Source organism: Hemibagrus wyckioides, linkage group LG08, assembly GCF_019097595.1.
Source record: "Hemibagrus wyckioides isolate EC202008001 linkage group LG08, SWU_Hwy_1.0, whole genome shotgun sequence".
In the NCBI taxonomy this organism is placed as follows: Eukaryota; Metazoa; Chordata; class Actinopteri; order Siluriformes; family Bagridae; genus Hemibagrus; species Hemibagrus wyckioides.
Window position 1 is genome coordinate 17,002,711 of NC_080717.1, and position 20,230 is coordinate 17,022,940.

Sequence of the window (20,230 nt, forward strand, 5' to 3'; positions counted from 1 at the left end):
TGCTTTTTTCGAGCTTTGTGCAGGAAAAAAAAAATCATTTAGCCTTTAATTACAGCACCCTGAGCAGCACCCCATGCCTTCACCTCAGTAAATGAAGGCTCTCAGATACTGGTGCCTTGGGGAAAGCAGCAGCAAAGAAGGCCGGTCTAAATATATTATCTGCAGCAATCAGCCAGGCTTGGGTCACTGGGTCCGTCAGTTTCATTAGGCCCCGGCCTCGATTAAGACTCTGATGGGAGCTAAAGTGAGAGGCTGAAAGCTTTCCTGGCCTCTGAGTGCCTGCCTGGAAGGTGTGTCCTGCCCTGGCCCTGGCACATAGATCTCTCTGGCCCCTTAACACTTAAACACCACGCAATCACACAAGCCTTAATAACAACTTTCCACAAGATGGATTCCAATATTTCCAAACATGATCCCATTTTCCAGAGCTGAGCTGTGGTGCTTTTGGCTCAAAGCCCAGCTGTCTTGTGTGGGTGTATGCACTCCTGTCGGTCCCACACCAATCCATCAACACGGATTCAGATCCCTCCATCCGAAGCCCCAGTGGGGTCAGAGCCCTAGGACCAGATCAGTCAGGTGTTCTTAGCCATTATCTCTGGCTGCACCTGCCCACTTGCAGCTCTGCTCCCTGAGTGCACACACACACACACACACACACACACACTGTACAGTGACACACAGGCCAAACCCTTGAACATCTAGGAAAATACACCTGCATAAAATTATGGTATGATAAGAGAAAGAGGAAAAGATTAGATGCTTTTGTCCTCTGTTCTGACCAACGAGGGGGAAGAGAGTGACTAATTCACTAATGAATGGTAATAAATGATAATAATGCAGTAGGAATAATGAAGGCGAGGCAGTGGAAGATTCCACGTGTGGCTTTACATAACAAAGCTATTTCTCACTGCTGTGTCTGAAATTTCTGCCACCTCAGGCATTACTAATCATGCACACACACACACACACACACACACACACACAAAGAGGGGGTTTGAAGGAGAATGGTAATTGTGTGTTTGAGCTGTTGTCGTGTGCCGAGCTGGGAGACTGGGTCACTGATGGAAAAAGCTAGCACTTACTCTCTCATTCTATTCATCTCCCTCTTTCTTGTGTCTTTTGCACTATTCTCCTCACATCTTCAATTGACAGTGTGCCACACACATACACTTCACCCTTTCCTCCTTCCCGTTCCTCTTATTTATCTCCCTCTCCCTCCTCTCCCTCGGTTCCTTCACCCTCCCCTACCGCTTCCCCTGTTAAGCAGAGTGAAACAGCCTCAACAGGCAGGAGGAGGAAGATCTGAAATCAGTCTCACACTGAAGGGCAGTACGATGGACAGGGTGTAAAGGTGCCTGTCCAAAAATACCACACTACTTCCTCCAGGCCTCCTCTCTCTGTCACCGCTCCTCTCGCCTCTCCGTGACGGAGTGACTTAACCGCCACCCAGGCACCACTCATGAGGTTGAACGAGTCATCTTGAAATGCCACAGTATTTTTACCAGCGCACAGGGCTGTGGCTACACATTTAGCCGCTGACAGGGGTGATGCCGAGAAATTAATTAAGGTGATTTTGGGGTGGGAGAGAGTTGGAGGCGGTCTGCATGTGCGTGTATATGTGTGTCAGGGAGTGCGTGTGCAATCTAGTGTGTGACACTTATTCCATTAGTTCAATGTCTGTCTGTGAAGTTCATTTAATTTCCATTTGCAAGGGAAAGTGAGAGTGTTGACTAGGTGTCGTAATTGTGAAATGAAATTAGAGAGCTTGATTTTTTTTTGCCTCCATGGCTAATTGACAGTGATTTATGTCGAGCATTGTTTGGGAGGAGTGTGGGAAGACATGTCAACACCAGCTGGGACAGGAAACAGAAAAAGAGAGAGAGAGAGAGAGAGAGATTCAGATTTAAGCATTCCAATGAGCAATAAAAGAAAAATTTGGCTTACAGTATTTAGATCAGTTATGTTCTGGCAGTAAAGTTAGGAGTGAGGGCCACTCACATATGTGTATACACAATGCATATTCAAAATAAATAAATAAATAAATAAATAAATAAATAAATAAATAAATAAATAAATAAATAAAAATCTACTAATGCTACAACAACAACAACAATAATAATAATAATAATAATAATAATAATAATAATAATAATAATAATAATAATAATAATAATAATAATAATAATTTCTTACATGCCGAGCAATATGTCTCAGTTATCAATATTCAAAGAGCATTTTTTGGCAGAAATTATTGACCCAGAATTAATATTTTGCTTTGAACCATAATTTCTAGGGAAAAGAAATTGGAATGGTATTTTATTTCTACTTAAAAAACATTTCTAAATATTATCATCATATCAAATGACTATGCACTGTTTTGATATAATAACTAAAGCTATTGTGTTATTATTTTGTATTTTGTCTTATCTCATGATTCTGATGCTCTATCAATAACAAAAAATACATTACATATTACCTTACACTATTATGCTACATGTTTCCCAGCTTCTGGTGCTTTAGTGAATTTATTTGACAGACATAAACTAATAATTGCTCATTCATTTCAAATATGTTCCAAGAAACAGCAAAAATGTCCACTATGGCCATTATGGAATTCTGTCAGCTTAAATGTTAGGAGTCAAAATAATGTCAGAATAATGAGATGAGAACTCAGTATAATGAGGTATTAAGTCAAAATAATGAGATGTTACTTCAAAATAAGGACGTACTTGCTGTTCATGGTTTCTATAACATGAGCCGCTCTCTAACAGCAAGAAGGAACTAAAAGCCGGAGAGTATTAATTCCCATTGTCATGAAGCTCACTAGCTCAATACCAGCAATATGTTAACCTCAACCTCAATTCCAGTCAACTGATTACTAAAGGATGGAAGAGAATAACACATCTGCCATCTTGTACATCACAGATATACAAGAAGAACACAGAGGTTTTTTTTGGTAAATGGTAAAGCACTGCTAATGGACACACCGGACAGGAAGGCTATGCTTATGTGAGCTGACAAAACCCCAAAATGATTCAGTTAGAAATGTTAGAAATCAGTTAGAATTTCTTCATATAATGTTCATCTTCTGTCTGAGAAGTAAAACTGCTTCCAGATCCTTTATTCATCCTGCCACTGCCAGAGGAAAAAAACACTGGAAAGAGGTATCAACATTTCTGATACAACTGTTTTTCTTTTTAGTTTCTAAGTCTAATCATCGTTGCCTCTCTTTTCCACCAGTATGTTCAATTTCAATCCTCTGTACTAACACATACAGCGACTCTTGAACTAGACAGATAAATACAAGCTAAAGGAGAGAGGGATGCCAGGAGAGAGAGGAGTGGAAAGATGAGTCCGGAAGAGATAGTGGACAAAGAGTAACTGGCATACAGCTAGGAGAGGCGGTGAGAATCAGGAAGAAAGGACAGGTCTGCCCAAAAAAGGATAGCTGACACCACAAGGGGAAGTGGAGGTCAGTGTCAAGGCTTTGGCAGTTTTGCAGTTTTAAAAACCCTGGGGAATTTCAAAAAAAGGAATAATGCTGGAAGCTGGAGGGAAGACTCACAAGGGAGCAGTAAATGTAAAGAGAGAAGAAGAAGCTTGGTGTGACACATCACCCTCCCTCTCTCTCTCTCTCTCTCTCTCGACCCTGATGGAGATGTAGGTGAGGTCATCCTGTCGTTCCTCTGAGCTGGTTGATTAATGACCTGTCTGAGTTGGACAAATGTGCTCTCTCTCTCTCTCTCTCTCTCTCTCTGTGTATCTGTATATATGCATGAGCGTATGAGACTGTCATCAAGTCCTGTTAAATAATGCAGCTCTCCAAACGTATCTCACCAGTCATTAGTTGTGACACAGGTGGTAAACCTCTCATCACCAAACATCCACTTAGTGTCAAACACTGGGCTGTTTACTTATTTACCCCTTAAGGTTTTCATTTGCACAGATTTCTCTCTCTGTCTCTCTCTCTCTCTCTCTTGACTCCGCTGACACTCTGTGCCGGCTTCCGGAGCATCACTTACTTGTCTTGTAATGAGAAACCAATTTAATCAGGAGCACGCTGAGGTGGTAATATACACTGTATATTTTGAGCAATACATTTTGTTTGCGTAGACACAGGCTAAAACAACAACAACTTGCGACGGGGTGGGGCGTGTTTTATGTGCTGATCCATGCACATACAAGCTCATTCCGTCAATAATGCATCAGGACTACAGTGATAATGGATCAGTACTTACAGGGTGCTTTTTAACCTGCTGAAAGGCTTCAGAGCTTTAGCCGAGCCCAAACTTACAACAGACTCTCAAAATTTCACTAAAAATCACTAAATTTAAAATTTCTCCAGAAACAGAAACATCTGCTCACCAGCTCAGGTGAACACACTCATTTTATAAGCCCATCTCAGTGCCCTTTTACTATAAATACACACGACTTCTGTGGATTCACAATTCACAGTCAGTGATTTTCTAAATACGCAAACAAAAGTCTCTTAAATGTTTTCTAATTACAGCAGATTCGGTTTGTTTGCCATGCCCAGCATTCAGTCTGTGTGCTGAACAAGGAGAGAAATAGCCCATAAATCTTTACTGAGTACTGAGCCACAGGCTCCTGCCTTGTGATTGGCTCCTGTTAGGATGTTAGGATAACAAATTGGCCTCGTTGTGCAGCAGAGAATGTAAATGTGCCCCACACAGATACCTTGGCAACAGCAAGAGAGAGAGAGAGAGAGAGAGAGAGATTGAGATTTCCCTGTAAATGCCTGGTGACTCTGAATTAAGGAACTACAGAGGGTTATAGATAATTACCAGATTGTAAACAGGGGTAGGCAATTCTTTCTTTCTTTCTTTCTTTTTCTTTCTTTCTTTCTTTCTTTCTTTCTTTTTCTTTCTTTCTTTCTTTCTTTCTTTCTTTCTTTCTTTCTTTCTTTCTTTCTTTCTTTCTTTCTTTCTTTCTTTCTTTCTTTCTTTCTTTCTTTCTTTCTTTCTTTTTGTACACAATTACATTTGCCTTTTCTCACATTATGATCATCATTACACCACAGTGTTGCTGAATTCTCAAATCTGATTGGTCAATAAGTGTTGATAAATTTTCTGAAAGAGCTGGGACTGACAGATACCTATATAATCTACCTATATACCTATATAAGTTTTCCCCCACAGTCGAGTCTCTTTGAGCTTTCTTGGCAACATGACATGACTTCTTTTTTTGTCTTACCATCTTTAAAAGCGAGAAAAAGAGATGGTGGTGACAGAACACTGTTTAAAGCTGCTTGTACAGTGGATGTTCCACATCATGTAACTACAGGGTGTCCCAAAATGTCTTTATACACTTTTTTTCCTTTTCCATTTCTTTGTAAACACACAGAGTAATCTCTCCCAACATTGACAAAAGTGTTGTGTGCTATTTTTCCTGTTCAAGTCCAAAGCTACTTTGTGACAGCTTCCCGATAGCCATGACCATGACAGCAAGACATTATTCTTGCATTATTCTTTTGTTGCTATCTCAATAAACAGATAAACAAATAAATAATAGACACACAAACATATATATATATATATATATATATATATATATACCGATATGGCACGACATTATGAACACTGCCAGTGAAGTGAATAACACCGATTATCTCCTCATCATGGCACCTGTTAGTGGGTGGGATATATTAGGCAGCAAGTGAACATTTTGTCCTCAAAGCTGATGTGTTAGAAGCAGAAAAATGGCCAAGTGTATGGTTTGACAACGGCCAAATTGTGATGGTTAGACAACTGGATCAGAGCATCTCCTGCTCCTGCAAGAACTGCAGCTCTTGTGGGGTGTTCCCGGTCTGCAGTGGTCAGTATCTATCAAAAGTGGTCCAAGGAAGGAACAGTGATGAACTGGTGACAGGGTCATGTGCGGCCAAGGCTCACTGATGCACGTGGGGAGTGAAGGCTGGCCCGTGTGGTCGGATCCAACAGACGAGCTACTGTTGCTCAAATTGCTGAAGAAGTATATATATATACATATTGCTAAAGAGTGTTAATTTCCCTTATGTATGGAAACTTTTGGGACACTCTGTACAAATCCATTTTCAGGCTACAGCACACCACCTCATTATCGATTTCCTAAAAACAGCATGCCACAAAGTGTTTTATTGTTCACTTAATAGACTAAATTGGCAAGTGTTATTGCATCTGATTAAATTCACTGTTCTAAAGAAGTTTATTCTTTTTTATTGCAATCGAAACGAGACTCAACTGAGAATCACAGCTGAGATTCAGGGCTCCCTGCTTTAAGAACTCAACAGTGGCAGCTTAGCAGTGCAGAAAGTTAAATTCATAGCAGTCCAAAGCCTTAACCACTGAACCACCGTTTCTCCACACTTCTTCAGTATCACATACTGATTCAATGTTTTGTCTTACTGTCATTAAAATCTAGTGAAATTTGGCTAGAATGTGTTCGTGTGACAGATCTGTGATTTATGTATTTAATTTATGTAGCAAAACATTCATCCAAATCCCCGACAGCTCTGTTGGCAGACATCCCCATTCAAAATATGAAATATGTCACACAAACAGTTTGTGTGCCTGAAGAGGAAGGGGGGAAAGTCTTCAGACACACACACACACACACCAACACCCACACACACATGAAGCCAAGCACACTATAATCTCTAAACTATCCCTGAAAGTATCTCATATGCTATGCATGTAAATGTGATTTTTTCTCACTGCCTAAACGGCAATGGTGCGACCCTCTCAGGGATCTTATATTGGAGCGTGTGTGTGTGTGTGTGTGTGTGTGTAAGTATTAACAGAGAGGGATAGCGAAGTGCACTGTGTACTGAGATGAGAGTGGAATTGAAACTGGCATCAGCTGGTGAAGAGGCTCCGCTCTGCGATTGGAAATCATCCGTTGCAGCCCTGCATGGCCTCAGCCATCTTTAGTCATTTATGCTGCTGCAAAATGATTCCTTTCCATTCCTGCTTCTCTGCCTGTCTCTCTCCCCGCCACCCCAGACGGCCCCAGTCTCTTTCACGTTATCGTTCTTTCAGCTCTCAAACCCAAGACGAGAGCCTTGATCCATCAAAATTTTGAATTTTTAGCACACACACAAATATCTCTCCTGTTTCCCATGACCAATGTAAATACACTTTACATATGAATATAAATCTTTCTCTATGTACAAAGCACGGGTCCCACTTTGAATGAGATTTTGAGGTTCCCGAATTTAACACGCACACTCCCTGTCTCTCTCCATCCCCCCTGTACAATTCACTGTTCACTCCAGAGACACTTTGCCTTCTATTTTCCTGAGATACATTTAATTTCAAAGTCTCTGAGCAGATATTGACTAAAGATAGCGATCAATCCAGAGAGAACGAGAGTGTGGGGAGGAGAAAAACCTTTCTTTAATAGGCCTACAGGGAGGCTGGATGCTCTAGAGCTCCCCTGTTCCTGCACCTTCACTCGGCTATTGGCTGTCCTGTTCGCCGTAATGGAGATTTCTCTCTCTTTTTTTCCTTGTGAAAGAGGAGGGGTTTGATGAATATCCCTTTTCTCTACAGTCTACAGTCTGAACCAGGGCACTGGTATGAATGTCCCCCTTCCCTACGACTGGAGATACTGTACAGAAATAAAAATAGATAACGTTAACTTTTGTGCAGTGTCTGCGTAACATTTGGCCTGGAGGGAATGAGAGATGGGGCCAAATCTGGAACTAGGAGCCTAACCTGGAAAAATTCAATACAATTTTATTTGCATAGACCTTTTAATAATGAACACTGTCTCAAAGCAGCTTTATAGAAATATAAAAAAATCAAAATAAAAATTTTAAATTCAAATTTATTTTTATCAGTAATGAGCAAGCTGGTGGCAACAGTGGCGAGAAAAAAACTCCTTAAAACGTTATGAGGAAGAAACCTTGAAAGGAACCAGAACTCATCAAATTGTAAATAATTTCCTTTCTCCAACTGCATATAGTCAGGTTGAGTTGTGTAACCAGGAGCATTTGAGTAACTCGTAAATCAGTGTAATTTCTGAGTCCATTATAGATTTAATACTAATTCCATCCTGCCGAAGCCATCAAATGTTCAATGAGGGAGTGCAAAACCAACAGCCAAAAAAAGTCTCACTATCTCAGATTGCCTTATACAACCCTAATGTGCCAGCCTGAGAGGAGTTATCATCAAGGCTCAGTAGCACAACACTCTTATTTGAGATACAATTAACAGCCTTGATCACCTTGAGGTCATTCAGGCATGTAAGATGCCTGTGATTACACCAGAGGCTTAAAAGCATGGGTTCATTAGAGGAAAATATTATTTTATTTTAATAGCTCTACTACTTCACTTGCTGCTTGTTATCAGTCTCATGCAGGTAAAATGAAGTCGACCTGCTCAGAAATGGACTAAGAGCTTTCACTGGAGTCTGGAGTCAGGAGATTTGTTTTTCCCAAAGACGAATTCATTAGGAACTTGCAGCTCGATTATGCTTGTCCTGTGTCATATTTTTGGCCAAAATGACAGCTCCATCACTTTATTTTTCTTAATCAATGATTATTTATTTTTTCTTTAATTTGTGCTTGAATTTGTGGTTCGGTTCAAGCCATTTTCCATGCCCTTTTTCACTCCATACATTTCGTACTGGCACTGAAAAAGGACAATAGATCGCGTTTCCTCTGCAGACCGCAAAAATTCTTTACTCTGTCAATGTAAAACTTGAAACAGGAACTAGCGTGACAAATACAACCAATCGTGTTATTTGCCACCCGGCCCTGTGAGAGGATCATTTTCACGCATGGTGCTTTCAACACCGGAGTTCACTTGAAGCATATCTGGAACCTCAGTTTTTCTGGGGGACTGACCAGTTTGCAACCAGGATGGAAACCAGCTCCCACACTTGGCCAAATAGAGCGAAGTGCAAGTGTGTCGGCCCTGTAAATATACGCAGGTGAGAAATCAACTATAGATGGAAGCATTCCATAATGGCCAGCATTAAGAGAGATTCCGGCTCGACTTATCAGTCCACTGCATCATCCCTGCATGCACTTCGTCCACCAATATAACCAGCTAATGAATTTGAATATAGGGAAAATAAATGAATTATGGGTGTGTGATGGTGCATCTGTGGTTTGTCAGGTGGTCCATTGGATAGATAAAATGCAGCTGAGATAAAAGTAGTGCTTGCTAGCAGTGAGTGCAGGGAGTAGCATAAGAGTTTAGTGCTGTTGGCTGGCACAGGGATCCGTTACGGGCAGTGGAGTCTCAACAGATGGAGGCTTGAGATTACGCAGGCTGCTCCCTTAACAATGTTTAAATGGGGAAGCTGTGGCTCGCAAATGAATGTGGACAGTCCTTTTCATTAAGAGCAGACGTTGGGTAATTCATATTGAACTTCATATTCTGTTTACCATTGCTCAGTGTCGTTTTGTTTGGCTTGACAACTTTAGGAACACCAGAGAGTTGAAAAATGGATTTCTATCGAAGATGATACAATAAAGTCCTAGACATATTTCCAAATACAGACAATAACGACAAGCTTGGCATTCAAAGCATGTTAGCAATACTGCTAATGAAACTTTGAGCCTCGGCAGTCATCTCTTAACTCCTTTTCTCAAATCTGATAAGACTAGTTGTCTACTTAATTTGATGTCTCATATCCAAAGGGAACAGTAATATACGCTGCACAGCAAATATAGATGAGGAACCCAGGCGCTTGTATTGTGTTCTGTAATGCCTAACATATCTACAATATAAGGCAGTAACATTGATCGCTTCAGAAAAAACAAAATAAGCTTAGACCCAAGTCACAACACAGCCGGATTTTCTTTTAATATATTTTTGGTATTTTGATAGCCCTTGAAATAATTCAAACTGGATTTTACACTTTGATTTTACATTTTCGTCTCAAACTGCCATCTTGTTGAAATATCTGCTAGCATATACATGTTATAAGAACGTGATTTGATCGAGTATTTATCTTATATTACTATATGACATTTTAACTCTATGACAGTCATGATAAAATGTTCCTACTGTAAGAAAGAAACTTTCTTGAGATATCATGCCAAAAAAATATTCAGTTCCTCTGGCAACATCCGCAGCCTTGGAAGTTACAAGTAAAAGAATTTGAAGTGCAATGACAGCTCTGGCTACACGGCTGCAAATAATGACAGGGTGAAAGAATGTGCCATTCAACCTCAATGGATAGTTAAGAGCAGAGAGTAGTGTGTGTGTGTGTGTGTGTGTGTGTGTGTGACACTCCTGCACATGCCCCTAAGCTCAATAAAGGCCTGCCACTCTCTGGCCCTGAACACAGAGAGCCCAGCAGTCCCACTGTATTCATGTCTGAGCTGTGGCTGGAACTGATGACATACAGTACAGACTATCAGGCCTGCTTTAATTACGTGCCAGTCAGGCACCTGCAGTTCCTACAGGCCTGAGCTCTGTCCAGCTGAATTAAACATGCCGCCCCGGGCTCATGAATACTGCAAGCACCACCCGCGTACTGCTCTGATCCAGGACCAGTGGGAGAGACCACTGACCAGCAGGGGACTATAACAAAGGACTGAGAGAGAGAGAGAGAGAGAGAGAGAGAGAGGCAAGCAGGATGTCTGTCAAGATATGAGTTAGAAGGCTATATACAAAATTTCTACACTTCAAACAGTGCATATATTGTGTGATGCTAAGGCCTAAGTCGGTTTCAAAAGTCGTTCATTTTAGTCACTGATCCGGAAAAAAAAAGGATTTTTTTTCCGCTTTCGAATTCTGAATGTAAACAAGCTTACATCTGTAAAATGACAGTTCTATCAGATCTGGGTCAGCTTGCTATTGTTCGTGAATGACCACTCTTGTCATGCAGGTTTTTTTTTGGTCGCATAACTGTCATCAATCCAATAGTCTAGGTAGAAAATAGCCCATGTGACAGTATTAGGCCATTTAAAAAAAAATATAACACTGCAAATATTAGAGTCATTATAGCGAGAGGAAGTCATTACTCATTTTGACTGTTTTTCATTTGACTGATTTTCTCTCATAAATTGAAAGCTGACTCTCATCTTCAGAGCCTGTAGGCATTTTACAATCCAGGAAATTAACTCCGAAATAATTTAAAGCTTTATAAGGGCAACACTTTTATTTATTTATTTATTTTTATTATTAAGGTTAACACTTAATAAATAGAACTAAAGTGAAAGAGATATGACACATAGTGAATGGCAACCATTACGTGTGTGTGTGTGTGTGTGTGTGTGTGAGAGAGAGAGAGAGAGAGAGAGAGAGCTTGGACCTCACCTGGTCTCTAGAGGAACATTGCTGTTGAGCACCCAGCTGTCCTGCAGCTGCACTGACTCAGGTGTGGTGGGTGCATCCCCCGGGGCGCTGGGTGGAGCATGGACAGGGTTGCGTCTGCTGCTTAGTGTGTTGCGGTTGAGAGAGTTGGCCGAGGTCTGATGGTGAGACAGAGACTGGGTGTTGTGTGGTGGAGGCAGTGGAGGCCGCAGTGTTGACTGGCTGTGGTGGTTTGGAGCTCCTGCACAAACACACAATCATAAACACTTCAGCACAGAGGAAACCTTTTCCATTTTATTCAATTGGCCCTGAGATATCCAAGCAAAGAAGCAGAAAAAAACACAGCCCTGGCATTTGCCATGATGGATAGAGGGAATATTCAGAAGTTGTTTTCCTCAGCAGGGAGGATAAATGCAATCAGAAAGGAGAGAATAAATCAGAGAGGGAAAGTGGTGGACATAGGATGCCTCTGCTGTTGCTATTTTGCACATAAATGGCTAGAAAGATGCAGTCCCGGAGTTCTAAATACGCACTGACACTTGGCCAGTTAAGACACTCATTAGAAGGGAAAGTCTTTGTTCTGCTGCTCTTAAGCTGTGCTAATGTTGCTGGAAGCAGCTCATGCATACTTTATGAGGCATCATTAACTGGCATGATTGTTTGCTTGGGTGTAATCCTTAATGTGACTAGAAATGGGAATGTGTGTGTGTGTGCCTGTTTGTGTACAGGTATAATTTCCTCCTGAATGTGATATTACACTCTATTATTCACTTGCACAGTGTCCAAAAACAGAGGAGGGCTGGCTCCTTTCTTCATGGTGTCATGGGTTGAGGGTTTGATTCCCGCCTCTGCCCTGTGTACTATAAGGTTACATGTTCTGTGCTTTACCTTTTTGTGCATTGTAAGCAGACTGGCCTCACTAAATTGCCCATAATATGTGAATGTGAGTGTGTGTGATTAAACCCTGTGATGGGCTATGTGCCCTGACTGCCCTGGGATAGAGTCCAGGCTCCCCATGACCCTGTGTAGGATAAGTGTATGTACATGATACTGTACATCTCATACCGTGCTTGTTTACTTGTGAAAAATGCTCTTATACCAACATCCAATACCATGTAACACTATGTGACATAAACCCAGTGCGCTGTGTCGCGCTAATGAACAGACTACACAAATTGACAGCGATCTGGAAGTATTTGACAATTAATGATGGCAATCAAAGCAAAGCAGCTAACAAACTGTGCTCTGTGAAAATATCAAGAGGAGGAGATCCGCAGCACTTGATTAAACATCTTAAACATCAAGCTCAGCACGAGGAGTTCAATGCTAGCAGCTCACAGCAGGAACCAGAACCCCAAGCAAACGCTGGCTAGGCGTGAAAATATGTCTACAGACAATGTAGGCGAGTAAAAAGAACACCTCGCATTTCGGGATATTGTATTTGACACATCAGCCATCAGTCATTGACAAAAGGAGATTTCGATATGATAAAAATAATAAAGCATGCTGTACAGAGGTATTTTTTCAAAGTGGAAAAAGAAGTAGAGCTCCTGCATTTTGAAATAAGTATCTGTATCTTTAACCATGACAAAAACGTTATGCTTGCTCTCTATTATGCTATGGATGCATCAATGATTTGAATGCATTATTAGACCTGAGAGAAAACACTCAAACTTATCCACATATTACATTTAATGCCTCTGACTGGTGCCAGAAAGAAATAGGGGGTGAGAGAATAAAGAGAGCAGATTTACAGTTCTAAATCCCACAGTAATGATGGTCATCACGCCAAATCCCCCTTGAAAAACAACACAATGCAACAAAGATGAACCTCACAGTCCATATCTATCCTACGCACAAACAAGCATTAATGGTCTCTCTCTATCTCCTCTCTCTCTCTCTCTCTCTCTCGCTCAATTCCCTTTCCCTGCTTATCTCCTGCTAGTTGATCCATGACAGCAGACAGAGGATGATATCCACTGCTTGATCCTGTCTGTCACAAGCAGACATCAGATTCTAACCGGCATCCGCAGTCTGAACAGCGGAGGTGTGCGGAAAGAGAACGAGATTTAAACCCTAACACAGCCGCACATCCCGGAGAAATTCGGCACATCACTGCATACGATAAAAGCCGACATGAAAGCGGTAATGTTGCAGACGAAGGGTATTGGAGACGAACAAAACTAGACTTATGAACTGCGATACCTCATTCAGTACATCAAACAGGAAAATAGGATTATAGGCTTAATAGTTGAACAACATAATTAATACACATAATTGCGTTCTCCGGAAACCTACATAGACTGGCCTTTGGCGATGCAATGATATTCATTTCCTGTTTTGCTCTGGAAAATGATATCACAAGTTGTTATTTATAGATAATTTCACAAGCCATGTTAAAGCTTCCTTTCGGTTTTTAATTTGAAGTTTTTTTGCTGCGAGTGTAAATCCATAGCACTAAGTAGACACTAAAATGAAGGCCTCTTCAATTATCTCGGCCTAAGAGTATTAAGGAAAGAAAATGTGCAAATGTGAAAATGTTTGAGAGAGCGGCAGTGAGCGAGAGAGAGAGAGAGAGAGAGAGAGAGAGAGAGAGAGAAGAAATATGGGATTAAAATGAATTTTCAGACAGGATCAATAAAAACTCAAGTCAATAGAATAATAACTAACTAAACAAAACAAACATAAAGAGGTCTTAATCCTACCAAAGCAAGAAAAATCCATTGTGTGTATGTGTGTGTGTCAGTAAAGCGGATCAGTGGTGAATTGTAATGGTCATTCCATGTAACAAGCTGAAAGCTACTTTAGAAAGCAAAGCCAGAGCTGGATCCGAGTGCGAATAAGCAGTAAGCTCATTGCAACCTGTAATGCACTGGTGGCTTAGAGTGATGAAAGTCCCTGAGGCTCAGTAGTCCTGGGCCATGACCTTATTACCTTGAAGAATAAAACACAACATACAACTGATCTGACTCGTCATCAGTGCCTGGTGAGCAGACAGGAAATGCTTCTCTTTTCAGCGTCGCTCTGATACGTCCAGACCCCAGCCCTGAGATTACGCACATTAAATCAAGGCTTTTAGGCAATAATGTTCTATACACAGCCAAATGATTCCATACACACATATACACATTTAGGACTGTTATTACAAGTTCTTGTGAAGGTATTGAGACATCGAGCGTATTTCGTCAGCCGCTTAGACCCGAAATAGGGCCAGACATCATTAACGCGTGTGCTAGTCTGTGTTTAAGTCTATGTGTGGCTCGTCTCCAGGTGGAAGATGAATGCATCCTGTCCTCTGAAGCCATGTTCCCAGTGGTAGGATTGTAGTGGAAGTGCATGTCAGCATGCTTCTATAATAGTAAAGCTGGTAGAAATGACCTGATTGTTGGGCCAGGTGCAAGGGGAAAAAAAAAGAGAGCAAGTTACAGATGATTCATTTAAAGGAGGAGAGTAAACAATAAGGAGGGAGATGAGTAAAGAGAGGAGAGGAAAATGAGCCTGAAGCCTTGTTTTCGCTTTGTTTGTTCACAAATGCTTTTGAGAATGAACAAACTTTTTAAAGCTAAGGAAGTTCATGGCATTTCGGAATACTGAACTCTTATGACAACAAGCAACACTTCCTTTCCTTGTCACTAGAGTGCTAGCATCAAGGGTACAGCTTTTGTATATTGTGTATGCATTTTCTGTGTGGAAATGTGGATATAGTCTAAAATAAGAGTTACATTATGTTCAACATACTAGTGTAAAGATACACATTACAAATGATGAACTATTGAGAGTACCACTCCAGCAACAGAAAAAGGTACATTTAGCAGGCATACTTATTGAGATAGATTTATAGTTTCTCATTTATACCACTGAGTAGCTGAGGGTTAAAGGCCTTTGTGCCCCTGGGATTTGAACTAATAACCTTCTAGTTAGTAGCCCAATGTCTTATCCACTTGGATGTCACTTGCCCTAATATGCACTTTAATACTGTCTTTTTTTGTGCTACGGATGTATGATAGGCGCTATCAAAAAAAAATAAAAAAATCTAAACACTTTCACTGAGAAACCTACTTTGAAAAGTTAAAAAAAAAAAAAAGTTAAACTGAAAAGTGCCTCAAATTGACAAGAACTATACAACTTGATTGAAATGTCCATCAACAGAGCCCTCCAGCCTCTCCAAGGTGCTTTTATAAACTTTCAAAATCTTCAGAAAGAACCATCTTTTACTACAGCTCTCCCAAAACAGAACCATCTTCCTCAGTACACCTTCAGGCTAGACATAACCACATTACCTCAGGTGACTTGCATCCCTTGACACTTCCTCCTCCCAGGCTTTCACAATTTCAGACCTTACTGAAACTCACACAACACGCACCATCAAAGAAAGAAGTCAGCCGGTTCTTCATTAACGGCGTAGATGTAGTAGCTGATGAGCGCCGTGACTTTGTGACCTGCTACCCTTCCGTCTGGGGAAAAGTGCTGCTTCACTTTGACAGAAAAGACTATTTAGAGCTCTCGCTGTTCTAAATTTCTCTGATATTTCTTTGTGAATATGCCCATTACGGTGTGCTTAATTTAAACGCACACAGTGGCTCATTCACATTACCAGCCTCAAGCAGCGAGTGTAATACGCATCGTTAAAATGATGAAGTGCGTTTACTTTCCTGGTTCGGCAGAAACGTGCCAGCGTTCAGGCAGAGAACCTTAAGGTGATGCTTTCAGGATCGCAGCAAAGACAAATCTTCTGTTTTCTCTAAGCCGGGCAAAAAGCTTGAGCAGGGCAGGCAAATAGAAAGAGAGGGAAACAGAGCAAAGAGAGGCAGGGAGGGTGATGCTTCACTGTATCCCATCAGCCCTTTCAAGACTGTTGAAAAAGTTGTTTTTATATTCATGAAGAAGCATTCTTCATATGCAATCTCTGCACGCATCATCAGCTTTCACCGCACAAGTGGCTGCATGTGAAATGGCTGTGTAGCCACTATTTGTGTGTTTGTGTGTGTGTGTGTGTGCGTAAAGTCTGACACCAGCGGCATACAGATAGCTTTCTGTCCTTCTTCACCTCCCTGCCTCTCTAGCAGAAAGAACACCTTTACCCACGAATGAAAAGCTTTACATTTTCACTGCGCAGACCTATAAAGAGACACGGAGGCTCATTAAGCCATCATGTACAAGGTAGATTTCAGTGACAATCTTGTAAAAATGTGACAAGATATACATTTCAATTGTCAAAGTCAGTTCCATTATACATATTTTAACGGATATTTTTCTTATACGCATTTGCCTTTATGAATAGGATGACATATAAATGACACATGACGATAAATCTGTGTCTAAATGAACAGCGTAATTGATGCTGCCACTGCTCAATTCTTTACATGTCATATGCGTGCAGCAATCTTTAACCTTCCATCAAATCTATCTAATTTACATGAAACTCACAGGTCTTGCAGCAGTGAGCCAACAATAAGAAGGTTTTCAGTAAGCTACAGTAATCCAGGATGCAAACAAACAAAAGGAAAGTATACTGGCTTCAAACAGTAAGGAAAGCTTTACTGGTTGCACGATTTCTCATGACTATAAAATATGTACATCATTTACTGTCCAGTGTCACCTAGATGAGGATGAGTTTCCTTCTGAGCCAGGTTCTTCTTAAGGTTTCTTCCTCATATCATCTCAGGGAGTTTTTCCTTGCCACTTTTGCCTCAGGCTTGAGCATTAGGGATGAATGTTAGGGATAAATAGTAACTTTCAACTTTATATTTTTATTCTATGTCTCTATACTTCTTTAAAGCTGCTTTAAAACTATGTCCATAAGTCTGGCTATTCACACTGAAAAATTCCTCTTGAACTGTGGCTCAATTGCTTAGCAGCTGTGTTGTGGGGTTGAGTCCCTGTTTGTGGAGTTTGTATGTTCTCCCTGTGTTTCGGGGTTTCCTCCGGGTATTCTGGTTTCCTCCTCTAATGTAAAGGAGTGTTGTAGACTGATTGGCATCTCTAAGTTGTCTTGAGTGTATGAATGGGTATGTGATTGTTCCCTGTGAATAGGGTGGCCCCTGCCCCATGACTTACAACCCTGTGTAGGATAAGCAGTACAGGACATGGATGGATGTCTGAACATCCTGTGGTCCAAACACACACGCAGAAAAGCACAGTGTTGTATAGAATGTCATTGTAATGGGGAGATCAAGGAGCTGCTCTTGTATAAGAAGTTGTGTGTATCTTGTGATGCTCTTGTGGTGCACTGGTAAAGTAAAGGTCAGTCCATTCCTATTAAAAAAATCTGTTTTTATATATCAATACCCATTCCTCGCCATCACAGTACTTGAAAGAGGAAGTAAAGTCACAAAATCACTTGGTATGTGAAGCCATGTGTAGATAGCTTCTACACCTGATAAAGAGCATGGAACCCCATACCCCCCAGGACCAGGGATCAGTTGCAGAGCTTGAAAACAGCTTTCACACTTCACTAATCATACTGAACTCTGAGCTTAAACGAGTGCGTGTCTGGAAAAAACAAAAAGGGTGAAAATGACCTAGAAGATAATAGCATATGTAAGCACAAAATAAAATTAACATGAACTGTTAACAGATAATGCGCATTTTACAATTCGATTTGATCATTTGCACTTGATGAATATGTTTCATTGTGTCAAAATATGGATTTCCTGTTTGATTTTTCTCTTTATCATTCCACTTGACAGAAGATGCAGACAGCCCACTCAGCAGCATTATGACAGCAGCACAATGGTCAGACAGGCAAACTGACAGCACTGCAGTAGAAGAGCTAAATGATGAGAATTAAACCCGAGTGTTTGCACTGCCCTTAACCACTAAGCCACATCTGATCCCAAATACCACCTGTCTCAACACCTTTATTCCTCCAAGATATTTCAATACGACACAAATGGCTGTACACTGAGGGCTGTCAGCCCCTGGGAATGTGCAATTTGGAATCTGAATACACAGCTGTTTATATCACGCAACTGTAATGTGAGAATACATTAGGCTGGTGTTTTAAATGCACCGTAACTTGACAGGATTTTGCATCTTTTTAACACATCAAGGCTGTACTAACACGTTCCGGTCCTTCTATCGCGACTACATAAACACTGAATATCTTCATATCAAGCTAGAAATATACTTAGGGACTTCAGAAAACACGGCAGAGACTGATGAGAAGAGCTACGGCTAGAAGGCAGAGAGTTGGAGAAGGCACTGTAGTTAGTGGAAAAGGTTATTGAGGAAAGATCATCTCTCTCTCTCTCTCTCTCTCTCTCTCTCTCCATTCTTCTGTGGCCGAACACTGGTGACGGAATGAGTGAGAAGTAGGGCATCATGGGACACTCGGCCAAGTGACACAAATGAAAACAAATCGTCAGTCGTGAGCTTCCCGAAACCGGAGAAACAATAGGAGTAAAAGCATAAATGTCAATTTGGGATGATGAAAGATCCAATCTAAAGGTAATGGGGAGAAGCCCCTCGACAGCGGGCGCTAATAGACACTGCGATTTCAGCAGGCCTCCGTCTGCTCCACAATAAATGAAAGAGCGTAATTAGAAAACAGCCACTGAGACCGTCCTCCGCACCGACACTCTCTCCGTCTCTGATAACGAGGTGTTTTTCTCATGGCAGGAAGTGAATATGGAGCCTCGCTCAGTGCTAGATAGGCACTGCAACATACCTTGCAATGCCGGGCCATTTACATTATGACCAGTGAATGAATAGGAACTAATTTTAATCCTATGCCGCCTCTTGAACCAGCTGAATGTAAGCTCTATGGTAGTCTAGTGTAGATAAAAATGGCCACAAGCTAAACTAAAAAAAACAGTTGTACACAGTTTCAGTATAACCTGGCAACGTAATTCTAACTTAAAATGTATCCTGAGTGAAAAAAAATAAAATATATATATATATATATATATATATATATATATATATACCAATCTATTTTTTCTTTATGTTTTGTTAGGGGGATTTCTTCATGTAGAGAGTTTACAGAAATATAATATAATATAATATAATATAATATAATATAATATAATATAATATAATATAATATAATATAATATAATATAATATAATATAATATAATATAATATAATATAATATAATAATAATAATATATATATTATAATATATTTCCAGAAAATTTCCATGGGAACTTCATCTCGGGAATTTTGGACATATTCCAAGTTGGAAACTTAACACAAATTTATGGGAATTTATGGGAATTAATGGGAATTTATTTAAATTATTTAGAATTTTGGGGGAAGTTATATAAACTGTATATACAAACATTTTGTTTAATCATAAGCTGACATGCAAGCAAACTAATGCATGAATAAGATTTTTTACTTTGATTTAATTGTAAGTAAAACTTTAATTAATTCTTTTACTGAAAAACACAAAAGCATAAATGATGAATATTTAAAAAAAAACATATTTCCTTATGTTTGCTGTAAAATAAAAGATCCATCCACCCTTTTTCCCTTCCAAAATAAGTCCCATTCAAAATTGTAATCTTTGGGTTCAAATGCAGATATGTGGCTTCAATATTCTTGTGATAGTCAGAGCCTGGAAAATAGGAGGCAATTCCCCTCTTAAGTGACTGAGGGGGATTGTGTGTGTGTGTGTGTGTGAGGGATGGTCTTTTTTAGTCTTTTTTTTTTATCTCACCTAAATGTTTGCTCAGTCAGTGTATTTATTTTTACAGTGGTAAAATTTTGTTTCACAATAGCTTACACACAGCACAAGAAAGTTTTAAATATAAATTTATGTAATATTTATGTCATTTACATGACTACTCACCAAGACATGTTTTTGAAATTATTTTGTGTGCAGGATTCAAGAAATGATCTGTGCATGTGATTGAGGAAAACACAGGGTAGAAATTCAACTGAAACTGCATTAAATTTGCTTGTTTTAACCAAGATTATGCTGCAAGATATTTTATTTTGCAAATTCCCTGT

The 20,230-nt window shown here is 40.2% G+C and overlaps 1 protein-coding gene across 5 annotated transcripts in view; it reads right to left on the minus strand.

Moving 5' to 3' along the window:
- tenm2a (teneurin transmembrane protein 2a) overlaps positions 1-20,230 on the minus strand; it is a 275,485-nt gene that overhangs the window by 52,835 nt on the left and 202,420 nt on the right. For all 5 annotated transcript variants that reach the window (XM_058396863.1, XM_058396862.1, XM_058396861.1 and 2 more), the window contains one exon: positions 11,277-11,514. In XM_058396863.1, coding sequence (XP_058252846.1) covers positions 11,277-11,514 — 238 coding nt within the window. The remainder of the gene's footprint in view (positions 1-11,276; positions 11,515-20,230) is intronic.